Below are 14,996 nucleotides of genomic sequence, written 5' to 3' on the forward strand. Positions count from 1 at the left end.
TCCTTCCCTGAAAGCTTGCCCAACAGTGGCCTGGGAAATAGCCATCTCCACCCATGGGGATAGGTGAGCCCAACATGGAGAGCAGCCTTCAGGGTGGATGGAGCAGAGATGTTCAGGCTGACGTGGGGCAAGCAACCCCGTCATGTTGTGTGAGACCACCTCTGGAACACCTCACACACCAGGGGACATGAGAGAGATGATGCAGGCTGACATTTGCCCTGAAGGTGGCATGTCTTGAGCATGTTGAAGTGAAGAGAGCAGTTGAGCGCAAGACTTTGTCCCTGGGGGTGTCTGGGGGGCATCCTGTGTCCTGTCCTTGAAACCGTTGCTTTTTTGCCCAGGTGGACGTGCACTCAGAGCAGCATAAGTCCCCAGTACAACATCTGTGAGCAGATGGTCCAGATCCGAGATGACCACATCCGCTTCATCTCAGAGCTGGCTCGCTACAGCAACAGCGAGGTAAGCTCAGCGGGTAGTCGCCGTGATGAGGCTTGTTAGACGGACAAGGCTGGGAGAGGACAAGTGTGGCAGGAGTATGGTCTGCCGAGGACATACAGTGAGGAGGGAGGAAGGACATACGTGGAACAAACCACTTCTCGATCCAGCAATAAAAAAGCAAGTTATGAAAGGCCCCTGCAGGCACAAAATCATGTGCACCAGAAGATCTACTGCAACAGCTTCTGCTCTTTGGCCGCAGCTCAGTTAAAATAAGAAATAGAAAAAATGGTGCAATTAAGTGTTTATAATCAGCCAGGTCGTAGAACATCCGTGTCTTGCAAATGGGTCTTTTCTGTTACACAGAGCTTCAAAGAAAGTTCAGGAAGGCATCTCTGTTCTTTTTGTTACTGAATGTCGGAGCCCTTTCTGATGTGGTTGTGACTGCTTTAGGCGAATGTGTGATCCTCATTCATCACTTAGTTTAATGAATTGTTGGCATTCTCAGCCCTTTTCTGTTTGGCATTTTTAAGTGCTTATTTCAACTTTAGATCAGTGAAGGCCTCTCAAGGATTTCGGTAGTATTAGGCCATCACAAAGGAATGGGAAAGTGGAATGAAAACAGTCAGTTGTTTGCTCTGAGGTGACAGGTCAGACTTATTTTTCTGTAGGAAATAAATTGACTGCCTAGGTAAAAAGAGCCTTGCCAAGTTAAAGCCCTTTTCCAGAGGGACAATATATGCACTGCTCAGTTTTAGCTTGAGGATAAGGTCAGGGGAATTCCTTCCAGCTGGGATTTGAGAGAGAGATCCGTGGCTGCTGTTTGGCTGAGCAAAGCCTCTGCAGCGAGTTGCTGAGTCTAGCCCTGACGTGATGTGATGTTCTCCAGGTGGTCACTGGCTCAGGACTGGACAGCCAGAAATCAGATGAAGAGTACAGGGAGCTCTTTGATCTCGCTTTACGGGGACTGCAGCTGCTGTCCAAGTGGAGTGCCCATGTCATGGAAGTGGTGAGTACATCCATAGAAGTTGTAGTTCATGCACCAGGTGATTGTGAATGTTTTAACATGGCATGTAGCAAAGACTGTGGAAGGGCGTGCTTGCTTTCGTGTCATGTAACTTTAAGCAATTAATAAACATGCTAAGATCATGCAGCTAATCACCCTGAATGCCCTCTGTACCAAATGGAGAAAGAGAGATTTATCATCTCGCCCTCGACCTGAACCGCCCTTTGCAGGTGCTGGAGTGTCCCCACTGGTGTTAGAGGAGGACTGGGTGACTGTTCTCCTAAGCTGAACACCTCAGTTAGGTACTGAAAGCTGCTTAGGATGAGTCTCTGTCTGGAGCAACTAAAACTGTAATTCAAGGGGTGATGGAAATTCTTAATTTGGAATATTTCGACCACATCTCAACACAAATCTATGGATGTTAAAAGCCCAGTATGACTGGCAACCTCCCAAATAAACAAAAACAATATTCAGTACAGTCATAATAAAGCCAGGAAGAAGCACAAATTCTGCCTCCATAGGAATGTGAAGAAACTGTTGTAATATCTAGGGATTGTTTTCCTGGCATATGGCCCTCTTCAGTCTTTCCAGCCTGGCTTCTTACTCATTGCAATGTTGACAGTGTCCCTTTCCACCTTCTAGTACTCTTGGAAGCTGGTTCATCCCACAGATAAGTTCTGTAACAAGGATTGCCCAGGAACAGCAGAAGAGTATGAGAGAGCCACCCGGTACAACTACACCAGTGAAGAGAAGTTTGCCTTTGTAGAGGTAGGTGCCAACTGCACAAGAGTAGGAACCAGCCAGGGTGGGTTTCCTGTCCACGTTCCTCAGCAGGTTCCTCATCCCTGTGGCCCACAGGCAACCAGAATTAAGGGGCAAATTAAGTTTTTAGAAGCTCCTGCTGGGATAGAAACACTGCAGCAGTGCATGACTAGAGCAATTCTCCTCCCTTTTTCTGGTCCTGCTCTTCTTATGCTCTGTTTGTGTGCTGGAGAAAGACAGAGGTGAATCCTCGTTTTCTTAAACCACTGTATTAAGCCCATCCTGACCTGACAAGGGGATTCAGGGCTCCTGAAAAAAGTATGTGGGCTTGTAGAGCAGTGTGATCTGGAGCAAGACCAGGAACTACATTCAGATATTGTGCAAACACAAGAGATCCTCATTCAGTCCCCAGGACCCATCAGCTCTCAGTTCGGCTGTCCATGGACAGTGGAAGTAGTCCTTCGAGCGTGGCTGTGGGAGACCCTCACACCTTCATCTTGCCTTCCACGGTCTGAGGTGGTTTGGACGTTGCTGTGATTTTTGTGGTTCACTCCCTCGTGGGAGTTGTCACTTAGTGTATTCTTGTAGAAGGAAGGCTGTGCCTGTGTGCAGATGCAGGTCTGTGCAAGTTTCTTGGGATTGTGTGTGTCATTAAAGATATCAAGAGATCAGGAGCGGAAACAGAGTCTGCCACGGGACAGGGGCAGTTTGCAAGGAGCTGGTGGTGTAAATGCTCTCCTCAGCTTGTTGTGCTCTATATATCAGATAACATAAAAAAAATATCCACCTGATAACTGGACTTCAGTTACTTGAGCAGAATAAATTTAGTCCCAAATTCTCTTATTGTTGGAATTATGGACCTCTCCGTACAATAGAAAAATAGCAAATACATCTGTTTTTATTTTTGCTTCAGGTAATTGCCATGATCAAAGGTCTGCAAGTGCTGATGGGCCGGATGGAGAGTGTCTTTAACCAAGCCATCCGCAACACCATCTACGCAGCCCTGCAGGACTTTGCCCAGGTGACCCTGCGAGAGCCACTCAGGCAGGCGGTCAGGAAGAAGAAGAATGTCCTGATCAGGTCAGTCTGTCCTTCCTGAATGTAATGCAAAGCCAGTGTATTTATTTGTGTAACACATTTGTACTATACAAGCACGTGGCCCTGCATATACCTCTTGGTACACAACCAGCCAACATTCCTTGGCCAGCTACTCTTGCCAAGGCAACTTTTGGCCATGACTCCCCCAGTAATGGCAGTATATGTCCCCACCTCAGATCCTTTTGCCCATATATGCACAGCAGTGAATATTTTCATCTTGAACTAAAATCAAGCTTAAGCACTACTTTCCCTCTCCCACCCACTCCAGTGTCCTTCAGGCAATTCGGAAGACGATCTGTGACTGGGAGGGAGGTCGAGAACCTCCGAATGATCCTTGCCTGAGAGGTGAGAAGGATCCTAAAGGTGGATTTGATATTAAAGTCCCACGACGAGCAGTAGGACCATCAAGTACACAGGTATGTAAATGTCCATCTTCTGTGTAGGGAATTAATGGTCTTATAGTCATATAGGATTCTCCCACCCTGTGGATTAGCAGCTGTTTCTGTGGTCTCTTCCACAAAGTCTTCATGCTGTTGCATGTTAAATGTTGCTTTGGTGCCTAATTTGTTGTATAGTTCGCAAAGGCTCCATTTTTAAGGGTGTAATTATTTCTAGCTCAGAAAGATAGTGACTTACAGGTTCAGACAGTAGTAGCCGCCTGGGAGAAGTGTTATTTTTTTGTTGCAGAGCACCATGGCTGTGTGTGGTGGTGTCTCACTGGAGAGTGGTAACTGCATGTCAACTTTCTTCCAAAGCTTTACATGGTGCGGACCATGCTGGAGTCCCTCATAGCAGACAAGAGTGGATCAAAGAAGACTCTGAGGAGCAGCTTGGATGGGCCGATAGTCTTGGCCATTGAGGAGTTCCACAAGCAGTCCTTCTTCTTCACCCACCTTCTCAACATCAGTGGTGAGGTTATGGCGGGGGGGAGGCTTGAGCCCAACTCTTGCATGCTCAGAGAGACAAAGGTAGATCATCTTTGCTCCTCATTGACCAATGCAGATGATTTTCCTTGATTTTTCCCAAGTGTTCTACTTCTGCCATGTTGAGGCATGTTTCTAGGTAGTAACCATTATGTGAACAGGAATGAGTCAGTAATAGCAAAAAGCTACAAGGGGTAGTTTCTAGGACTGGAGTTTTCTTTCCATCCTAGACAACCTTCTGAGACATAGAAATGTTCTCCCTGGAGCTCTAGAGCAAAAGGAACAATCCCTTCTTTCTTCTCGCACTACAAAGTGCTCAGACAGCATGGGCGTGGGCTGGCTTTAGAAACAGACATCCCAGAAAAACGGTCCACAGCTGAAACCAGTCCAATAGGAGGCTGCAGCAGCTGCCTCTTGTGCACTGCCCTCGCTGCCATCCCTGTGGGGGTAACGTGGGTGCCCTCCTGCCGGGGGGATCTCCTCTGCGTTTCAGAAGCACTGCAGCAGTGCTGTGACTTGTCCCAGCTCTGGTTCCGAGAATTCTTCCTGGAGCTGACCATGGGCCGCCGCATCCAGTTCCCCATCGAAATGTCCATGCCCTGGATCCTCACGGACCATATTCTGGAAACCAAAGAACCCTCCATGATGGAGTAAGAGCTGTGGTGGAGATGGGCTCTGGTGGGGCTGTGCATGTGCTGGGACTTGGGATTTTGTTGTGGAGAAGGGTAGGCTGGTGATGAACAGTCTTTTTGACGTGGGAGGGAAAATAGATGTTTCTTGACTTGCTGTCACATGAATGTGTACTGTAGGAATACCTCGTTAGCAGATGCACACGGGCGGCTTCCTGGCGCTGGCACTTACTTATGCGTCATAAACCAGCAGCTGGCAACCACTCCATTTGGATGTGGGCACAACTTGGTGGCACTGTCATCTGCATGCAGCAGTCAGACAGCATGTGCAACCAAAGGGATGTGGGCCCTGGCTATGGCACCTGAACACCTTTTTCTTATATACGTGATAAGGGATGAGAGGAATTGCTGTTATGCAAGTATAATTGTGTTCATAATATCTTCCTCATTAGGAGAATTTTGTTTTCCATTTTACAGCCATTGTCAGGACACTCTGTGGAGTGAGGACAGCATGAAAGCTTATTTAAGGGCAGAGAAGGAGCAAATGTTGATTGAACGAGTCGCAGTTAGCTCAAATTCAGATGTGTTCTGGCTGCTTACAGCAACTCTGACATAGGGAACAAGAGGGAGGATGATCTGAGGGGCTGGAGTGAGTGAAGATGATAGGAGTGAAGTCAAAGGATTTTTTTGCACTGCACCAAGCACATGCACTGGCTGCATTTATGCTGCTCCAAGGTTAATTTAGGACATAATCTGTCTTCTTGCCCTCAGGTATGTACTGTACCCCTTGGACCTCTATAATGACAGCGCATACTATGCCTTGACCAAATTCAAAAAGCAGTTCTTATACGATGAAATTGAAGCTGAAGTAAGTTCTCTTCATCTTTATTGCATGGAAAGTGCTCACTGGGGTCACGTTGCCCTGTTTGACAGCCCCGCCCAGCAGTTCAGTGAATTCATCATAGTCATCTCGTGAAAATGATACCCCATTGGACTGAGAAGTTTTCAAAAGATCAGCATTTCCAGAGAGCTTACAGACTCTGCTGACTAAGGGCTTCAGCTCAGCTGTACCTGTGGGGAGCAGTGGAAGCCAAACGCTTGTCCAACGCTGGGGGCATGGAAGAGGCTGTCTGATGGGAAAGGGTTATGAGACAACTGGAAAATGGGAAACCGGAGATCGCTGAGACAAAAGGATGACTGGGGATGGGGGACCAAGGCCTGTAAGAATGTGCAGAAACTATAAGAATGAAATGTATCTGCAATTCTCTGCGTGCCATTAGCATGTTAGAACTGCAGTGTGGTTTTTAGATAGTGTGGCATACATGTATGTATTAAATTAGAGCTCTATATTGAGTTGTATTGATCTTGCATGCGTAGGAGAGAGCTGCCCTGTGTTGGTGACACCCTCACGTTGTCTTGCTTTTTTCTCTCCCAGGTGAATTTGTGCTTTGATCAATTTGTGTACAAGCTGGCAGATCAGATCTTTGCCTATTATAAAGCAATGGCTGGCAGGTAGGAGAACCTGGCTGCTGCTGCTGGGTGATGATATTGCTGCATCCAAATTGCTGTTAACCAAAAGGTTCCCCTCAGGGAGTAGCCACGGCGGGTAGACATAACAAAATGGATCATCCCTGTCCCACACAGCTGGCTGTCCTGTCAGACCAGTGTAGGTGGGGAAGACAAATTAATGGTGGCAAGCAGATGGTTATAAGTGAAAACATAATAATTGGCATCCTAAGTAGCTATCGGAGTACAGTTTGTGAGTGCAGCAGAAAAGCAAACCGAGCATGTCCTTGTTTGACTTCTGTTTGTGTATGAGGCAGGTGAGTAGTGGAAGCCTCCCGTCTCTAACAAACAGGAGCACACACTTGTCCTCACCCTGGTAAAGTTGTCCTCACCGTAGTAAAGTAGCAGAACTTGTGAAAGCCAGAAGGGAACTCGGTATCTGAGGTCACACATCAGACCACACAGCTGACTGTAGGACTTCTGCAGAGTCACTTGCTCCCCTGTGGGGAGATAGGCCCTTCGTGACATTTCCTTCTAACCATTTAAAGAACATGGATGAACTCTACTGAGAGTGCTCCTCTCATGTCCCCAAAGGTGAACTAAGTCTTCGGTGTAACTCTGCAAGGAGTTTTGTGTCTAGATCACATTTGGCCTTAGAGAAGAGAGCAATAACCATCACCAATCAAATGTTCCCACAGCAGGTCTTCACGGAGGGAGCACACCAATACCTGGCACTAGATATCTTTCAGCACAATCTTTGGAATATTTTAGCCGTAAAAGCCAAGAATGATGGACAACAGCGTGGCAGTCCCCAGATAACAACTGCTGCTCTGTGATTTAGTGGTGTAAGCAGAGTTATCAGTGTGTGGAAATTTCTTGGCATTCAGAGTGAGATGAGAAGAAGGATAAAAACAACTCTGGAAAAGATCCAGGGAAGCTGATAGCGTATGGTTTGGTTTTTTTTGTGTTTTTTTTCCTGACTATACTTCCCTTTTTCAGTGTTTTATTGGACAAACGTTTCCGGGCTGAATGTAAGAATTATGGGGTGATTATTCCATACCCACCATCGAACCGCTATGAAACACTGCTCAAGCAGAGGCATGTCCAGGTACAGTGCAAGCAGTAGGCTCCAGTACTCATAGCTCTTGGTCTATTATCCTTTTGTTGGTGGCTGGCATCCTAGTACTGGGCTCAATCAAGGTCAAGGCTGGAATGAGAAGGGTTGAACCTGTTTCTGACACACCACACTCAGGGCATGGGCCTGAGGGGAAAAGGAATTAGCTCCACATTCCCCTCCTTCCCTCTTAAGCAATGGTGAAGTCAACCAAGGCGTTTGCGTCACCACTTCCACATTTAAGCAGACTTGGATATTTGGTTTTAATCTGTGTCTGTTAAAAAAAAAGATGAAGTACCTTTTCTCCATCTGTATATAACATGCAAATATCTTCTCTTCTGTTCCCAGCTGCTGGGTAGATCAATTGACCTGAACAGGCTCATTACCCAGCGTATCTCAGCAGCGATGTACAAATCGTTAGACCAGGCCATTAGCCGCTTTGAGAGCGAGGACCTGACGTCCATAGTGGTAAGAACTGTTACTGACTGAGAGTATGAACAGAGAGATTAATACACTGCTATGGATACCCAGTCAACTGTCTTCTGCTTCAAGTCCCATCTACAATAGGTTTCAGCCAGCCATGTGTTCTGTTTTATGCTGCTGAGTCTCTACTGTTTCTACTTATGCAGCTTTAATTGCATTATTATTGGACCATTAAGTGTCTGCATAAATCATAAGGTGACGGTCAGCAGTTAGATTTTGCAGAACTCGTGTAAGAGAGTCCTGTGATCTGGGACAAGGAAACCTTGACTTTAATTCCCCCTGTTGGCTGAAGGTGCCTGAGACATGGTCTGTGTGTGTACAGGATTTGCTGCTTTTGATATGTTACAGGAGCATCAGAGTCAAGTAGTGTAAAATTGCCTGTTTCCACCTTTGAAGGCTTCTGATGTGAAAGCCAGCCTGCGCTCAGCGGGGAACAAATTAATTCTGCTTTCTGCAGGTTTAGGAGATACTGGACCAGGACCCCTCGAGTAGAAGTGCAATTGGCCTCGGTCACTCGGTTAAATTGATGTCTTCAGCATTTGCTACATCCTCACCTGGGAAGTTCTGTGTGGGTGTGGATATAAAATCATTCCCCTGGCAATTAAATAGGCTGTTTCTATTGTCATCTTGGTAAGATGTTGCATTTGCTGCTGCTTTATGTGCTGCAGGAGCTGGAGTGGCTCTTGGAAATAAATCGCCTGACTCACAGGTTGCTGTGCAAGCACATGACTTTGGACAGCTTTGATGCCATGTTCCGGGAGGCCAACCACAACGTCTCCGCACCCTATGGGCGCATCACCCTCCACGTCTTCTGGGAGCTCAACTTTGACTTTCTACCCAACTACTGCTACAATGGATCCACCAACAGGTGAGGAGAAAAAGCAAGGCAGGGGCACCTGGAGACATTTCCAGAATGTCAAACCTGTCACATAAGATTCATGTGCGTTTTGGTGAGGTTTTCATTCCCTATGGGATGCAACAGTTACAGTTAAAATGAGGTTAAAACCCGCCAGCTCCCCTTGGCCTTGAAAATGTTAGTTAGAAATTCAAGCAACGAAGCTGGACAGTGATTGCAAGCAACCGAGCTAGTTTGGTTTCGAGGGTTGGTTTACCGAGCAGCAGAGCTGCGGTAGCTACTCATGTGTGGGTTTCTTGCCTACCCCAAATGAGAAGAAACCTCACCTTTGGTAGATTAAACTACTAGATTAGACTAAACATAGATTGATGCAGTAGTTTGCATTCCAGTTCATGCAGCTCAGGTGACGAACTGCTAATTAGTCTGCAACTGCAGTTCCCCCCCAGACCGTGCCATATTTGCACTCAGCACAATTAACTGGGCTCTGACGGCTTTCCTCCCCATCTCCCGTGCCCGCCACAGGTTTGTGAGGACAGCAATTCCGTTCACGCAGGAACCCCAGCGGGACAAGCCAGCCAATGTTCAGCCGTATTACCTCTATGGATCCAAGGTCAGTAAATGAGCCACGACAGCCAGAAGGGTTGGATGTTGGAAGTATTTATTTGGGAAGAAAGAAATGCAAGAATTAGTTCATTAACGGAATGGTGGGTGCAAATGTTGCAGGGTCACATTGCTGTGTGAAACCAAGAAGCCATGCAAGAAGCAGATTCGGTGTGCTTTTGCTGCTGCTTTCCGTATTCTTCTCCGTAACGTGCCTATGTTAGGGGATGCTGACACTGCTCTGTGCTTGCTGTTGGCATTGAGACCAAGTCGCATCCATCTAAATAGGCAGAAGGAGGGCAAGTTGGAGCTCCAAAGCGGTTCTCCTCCTCAAGGAAGGTACCGCTTCAGGAATCCCATTTGTAGTTCAAAATGGAAATTACTACAATACTTGTGTGTACTTAATACTGACAAAAAGCTCTTTTGTCAGGCTGCAAAGACTGTTTATACAGGTGTTATGAGGGCTTGGGGTGTGATGCTCGTGGAGGATCATTCAAGTGTGAAACTGCTTGAGTGGAGTTTATTTCTTGTGCGCGTTGGTTGATGACTGAGATGAACTTACAGCACTGGTGCGGATCAGCTAACGACACTACACCCAGCTGAGCCTGGCTGTTCCCAGAGAGCTGACTTAGTTTCTTTTTAAAAAACCCTCAGCAAATAAGAATATTCTTGTGACTTGACAAAAATCTGTCTCCATGTGACCAACATCTGCACCTCATGTTCTGCCCGGGGACAAACAGCCAATGTGGACATACAGGCAGTCCTGTTGACAAGCGCTGGGAAACAGCAGCACGAACCAAACCTCCAAGCAGGGTCTCCCTCTGTTTTGCTCATTGAAGGCCATGCTGCGGCAAGATGGCCCTTTTATCGTCACTTGTTTTATACGAAAAAAAGCAGTGGGGTGAGCGGTATGGACTCTCCCTCATGAAACTGGAGCTTTTCATTAGCACAGTGGTCATGGGGACTTCCAGAAGCTCCTCTCTCAGTCCGTTGTCCAGTGGACTCTCCGGCGAGCTGCTGCCTTCTCGCACGTCTTCGGCGCTGACGTCGGGATGCTTCAGCCTCACAGCCCGGTGGCACCGTGCAGACCAGAACTGCAGGCAGCCATAGGCCAGGAGAGCAATGAAGCAGAGGAGCAGTAGGCTGCTTACCATCCACATGGAGGTGGAAGGTTCATGCTTAGAGCTGCCGAAAACCAGGGGGGTTTTGTCCAAAGTGTGGAAGGTGGTGCAGTGGTTGCTGGAGGGATAAGAGTTCTTGCACGTGATGCAGAGGACATAGATGGTGGATGGCGTGAGTTGGTGGAGAACGAGGGAGCTGAGGGGATGAGGAACTCGCTCCTCGCGGTGGAAGTTCTGGCGTAAATAGCCAGCGAAGACGCTGTTCCAGTTGGGGCGGTACATGACGTGGTAGTAGTTCTCCGGACAGGGGTTGTTCATGGCCCAGGAGACGGTGGCACTGGTGTAAGTGATGTTGTGCACTTCGATGTTCATCATGCCCCTGAAACCAGATGCAGGGAGAGGCTGAGTTTCCCAATTTGTGTACAGTCTCAGGGGCCACTGACATCAGTGAGGTCTTTCCATGGGCTTTACTGGCCCTCAGATTGGATTTAGGACTATGCCTGGCTAGCTTAGATTAGATGCTAAGTCTTAGATGGCTAAAATTATAAAAGATGAATCCTGCTGGTGCCCATACTGCTGTATCACCCTGCTTCGTAACCAGAAAAAACAGCTGGGGCATAGGGCATACTTCATGCTCTTAGCTAGATTTTTAAAAAATCTCTACTTTCTGACTGGTTGTCTACATAGGAAGCTTTTTAGCTTTTTTGTTTCCCATGGAACAGAAAGAATACTGCAAGTGTTATTAACATAAACTGATCGTTAAACTAGCTCCCACTTGCCTTGTGAAGCTGCCAATAGACATTTTGATTTTACACCTAAATGCCATTTAAAAAGCTGCATAGTGATTAATTCAGTGTTTTAATTTGTTGCTGCATTTTGTGTACCTTACTTGTTGCTTAATAGAGTATAAACTCTTTCTGTTCCTGCAGCATCCCACACTGTAATATCAGGATCTTAAATGTGAAATCTGAAGGTTGGAGAAATATAAAATCAATGCCTTTAGGGAATTACAAATATATGAATAATAAGTACAATGCTCTCCCCCAGATAAAAGACACTGACCACTAACAAATTACTGTTTAGCAACAGCTACAAATCACCTCAGTACATCGTTCCTTTAGATCCCCAAGGTGCTCCCTGAGCCTCGCTGCAGGGTTATCTCTCCCAACCGGCCGAGCGCTCTGAGCAAGAGCCACTTGCAATAGAACCCGTTTCTATTTTTCCTTCTTCCTCTCTCTTTTACTGCAACTAATTTTCCTTTAATTCACTCAGGAGTCAGCTCATCTTAACAACTGTGTTAACCATTCTTACACGAGGAGTGGAGCAGCACACGCACCCGTCGCCAAGCCCTCCCGTAGCCCCTTACCTCCCCGGGCAGGTCCGGTCGGTGCAGCGTGGCCACGGGCGGGCAGCGCCTTCCCCTCTGCCCACCGCTCGCCTCCCTCCTGCCTCTGCTCAGTCCCTTCCCCGCGCGCTGCCTCGTATTATACCCGTCCGGGGCTCCGTCATCGCTCACCATAGCAACCAATAAGAAAGGATGGGCAGGCGTCTTCCAGTGATTTGGGAATGTTATCCCTAAAAGCTTATGCCTGGGAGAAGTGTGTGTCTCTGAGGCAGAAAAAACAAGCCAGGTAGTTTTGTTTGCTGACTTATTTGGGGTTTTCTTTTTCCCCCTAACCACAGCCCACCAGCAAGACCATCACTGTCTCTCAGCAGGGTCTGGGCTTAGACACTCGTTGGCACATGGTATGAAATCTGGGGTCCTGGCCTGCGGTACACATTCATAATTTAGCACTCAGGGGCTTTGTCTTTAATTCTATGATTTCTTGGACATTTAAACTACTGATTTAAGCCAAAGCCAGTGAGTAGTGGGTTTTCGTCCCTGATGCTGTAGCAAGGTCCCTTAGCTTTTTAATATTTTCTAAGCTGTGTGATGGGGTAGGAACTGAGTTTCAAAGACCTCAGCCTCCTGCTGAACTCCCATGGGATTAAGACAGACTCTTCTTTGAATGCCCCTGGTTTATAGACAGCTTGGGGATGTCCCCTGTCAGGCTGGTGAGAGGGCAGGAGGGAGAGGCAAAGCCAGTGCCCACAGTGTTCGGGGCAGCAGCTTGAGTCTGTGGCCAGGAGGGGACAGACGTGGCACTGGGGACAGACATGGCACTGGGCATGGTAAGGAGACCTTCTGAACAAGTGGCTCACTGCTCTCTGCAGCCAAAATGTGTTTGAGAGAGGAACTTCCCCAGAAGAAATGTTGGTTCTGGATCTGGAGTTACTCATTCCATGTCATTCCTGGAAAGGTGCTTGCAACATTTTGATTATCTTCTAAATATCATCAGTGATGAGATGATGCAAGCTGCATCTGTGAGGGGCTGTTACAGACCTGGGGACTGTGTGTGACCCTTGCATTGGATTTATGTTTTGCAGTTCTGGATGTTTTGGTTTTGTCTTCCAAGGTCTGTATTCCCTTCTGTCTCTGTGAGTGAGCTGCGGCTGCCAGCGAGCTGAAAGCTGGGAGCAGAGATGAAAATAATTATGGGCAGGGATGGAAATGAAAGTGCTCCCAGGTGGCTTCCTACCATGTACATGGCTCGGTCCTGCTTACAAAAGCAGGGGGATAGAGAGCTCTTAGCTGGTCCCATGCTGTGAGTAAAGTACATCCTTGCCTGCTGAGGATACGAATCTGTGCTTCAGAAAGGTGGATTACACAAGGTGGTAACGTTTCCATGAGAGAGCCGCTTTCTTGTGGCGTGTGGGTTGTTGAGTTTATCAGTGTTCACAGTTGCTTCAAAATTAAATTTCAGTTCTTTGCAAGTACGATATGTTAGCAGGAAGAGAGGAGACCGAGGAAAACAGGAATAGCTGGATTAGGTCAGCAAAGAGTCCTGCTGCCATGATCCATACCGCTAGCTTGAAGGAAACTGCAGCAAAGCTTTCAGTGGTGTTGGTATCACCTGCTCCCAAAATCAAGCTTGCACCAGTCCACGCTGGTGATGAGCTTGAAATTCTCATTTCCCAGGGTGAGAAGATGTCAAACCCGTGCCAGTGCCGGGACTGCTCCAGCACTGGTGTTCCCTGTATCTGCAGGTGGCCCTGGCTGTGGCCCTGCCTGGGACCCCTCGCTCCTCATCGTAGGATTCAAACTGCCGGCGCGCTCCAGTGGCCAGCAGAAAATGAGCCATTTTCTGCCATTCAGCCACTTAGAAAACACAGCAGGTTCCCAAATCTCTGACAAAGAAGCTGCAAAATTACCAGCAACCCACTACTTACTGCTCATCAGCCACTTCTTAGCTCTGTAAATTCTTTAGATTGGGCTTCATTTATGTATTTTCATGAGTGCTTCTGTTTTTCTTGGCACTACTGGACCCAGGGTCACACCAGACTCACTGGAAATCCCTCTTTCCCTTTCCCTGGTTGAATTTGCCCCCCCTCTTTTAACGAGCGTGCAGGCAGATGTAAACTGAAGGACAGTGCGTGCTGCCGGCGCTTTTCAAAATAGTTACGGCGTGTGAATGGGATGGAGCCGCTCTATTTTCTGCGGCTGTGCCAGCAGCAACAGCACAAAGGCATTAAGGATCTGTGGTTGCTGCAGGAGGTGTTGGCAGCGGGGGCTGCTGATCCCCTCCGACTGACTGCGTGGGCTGTGCTACCTGGCCTGCCGCGGCCGTCAGCTTGTTGGAAATAATAGCAGTGTATACATTCCCTGAACATCAGGCATTATGCTGAGACACAGAATATGCACAGACACAGTCTCAATACAGCATATAAACACTCCTGCTGCATTGTACATGTCCTGTCCATCCCAGCTAGGGAATATGGTTGTTTTGTTTGGCATTAAAGTCTTAGCAACCAGCTGATACAGCTGAATATGGTAAAAACTTCATAGGAAAAGTGAAGGTTGCTTGTGGCAGGGGAAGGAACCAGGCTGTATTCAGGCTGTTTGACTTCGAGACTCTCCTCTGACAATCCTGGTCAGAATTGTTTTTCACTTTCTACGACGCCACCTCAGCTGTCGCGCTGAAGTTAGGCTGGCTGGGAGCCTGGACTACTCTTGGGCTCGGTGCAAGTCCTTTTTTGTCTCTAAGTATATTCCTCTTTTGTTAACTCTTCATTTTTCCAAGGAGATTCTGGCACAGGCAGTATTGTCTATCTATTATCTCTCTCTGATCTACTTTATTGGATAAAACCTTCCCTGCCTTCCCTCAGGTGAGCTCAGACAGGTCTGGGTGATGGCCAGCAACAAGCTCGAAGACATGGAAATGACAACTGGGTTGTGTTTTGCTTTATGTGCTGCTGAATCTGCTCTGGAGCATCCCTAGTAAACTCCTGAGCTCCCAAAGCAACCCAGTGGCCTTCCCCACACGCTCCCAAGTACGGACAGCTGTCCCTGAGACCTGGGCACGGGGTGGGACACATGGAACTCTGCTGCAAACCCCAGCCTGCTTGCAATCCCGGCCCCAAAA

General features: G+C 47.6%; 2 protein-coding genes across 5 annotated transcripts in view; one reads left to right on the forward strand and one right to left on the reverse strand.

Moving 5' to 3' along the window:
• CYFIP2 (cytoplasmic FMR1 interacting protein 2) overlaps positions 1 to 14,996 on the forward strand; it is a 57,056-nt gene that overhangs the window by 21,890 nt on the left and 20,170 nt on the right. For all 4 annotated transcript variants that reach the window (XM_075441370.1, XM_075441373.1, XM_075441372.1 and 1 more), the window contains exons 11-23: positions 342 to 459; positions 1,325 to 1,444; positions 2,084 to 2,209; positions 3,117 to 3,283; positions 3,570 to 3,717; positions 4,057 to 4,210; positions 4,718 to 4,874; positions 5,625 to 5,721; positions 6,289 to 6,365; positions 7,359 to 7,467; positions 7,822 to 7,941; positions 8,625 to 8,824; positions 9,335 to 9,422. In XM_075441370.1, coding sequence (XP_075297485.1) covers positions 342 to 459; positions 1,325 to 1,444; positions 2,084 to 2,209; positions 3,117 to 3,283; positions 3,570 to 3,717; positions 4,057 to 4,210; positions 4,718 to 4,874; positions 5,625 to 5,721; positions 6,289 to 6,365; positions 7,359 to 7,467; positions 7,822 to 7,941; positions 8,625 to 8,824; positions 9,335 to 9,422 — 1,681 coding nt within the window. The remainder of the gene's footprint in view (positions 1 to 341; positions 460 to 1,324; positions 1,445 to 2,083; positions 2,210 to 3,116; positions 3,284 to 3,569; positions 3,718 to 4,056; positions 4,211 to 4,717; positions 4,875 to 5,624; positions 5,722 to 6,288; positions 6,366 to 7,358; positions 7,468 to 7,821; positions 7,942 to 8,624; positions 8,825 to 9,334; positions 9,423 to 14,996) is intronic.
• Positions 9,461 to 12,004, reverse strand: FNDC9 (fibronectin type III domain containing 9). The gene is made up of 2 exons (XM_009942595.2): positions 11,900 to 12,004; positions 9,461 to 10,912 (listed from the first exon to the last, which is right to left on the reverse strand). The coding sequence occupies exon 2, from the start codon at positions 10,906 to 10,908 to the stop codon at positions 10,243 to 10,245; it is 666 nt and encodes a 221-aa protein (XP_009940897.2). The 5' UTR covers positions 10,909 to 10,912; positions 11,900 to 12,004; the 3' UTR covers positions 9,461 to 10,242.

The sequence above is a fragment of the Opisthocomus hoazin genome, chromosome 22 (genome assembly GCF_030867145.1).
Source record: "Opisthocomus hoazin isolate bOpiHoa1 chromosome 22, bOpiHoa1.hap1, whole genome shotgun sequence".
In the NCBI taxonomy this organism is placed as follows: Eukaryota; Metazoa; Chordata; class Aves; order Opisthocomiformes; family Opisthocomidae; genus Opisthocomus; species Opisthocomus hoazin.

Coding starts and splice junctions, on each gene's coding strand:
- FNDC9 (XM_009942595.2), bottom strand. CDS start 10,908: ATGATGAACATCGAAGTGCACAACATCACTTACACCAGTGCCACCGTC.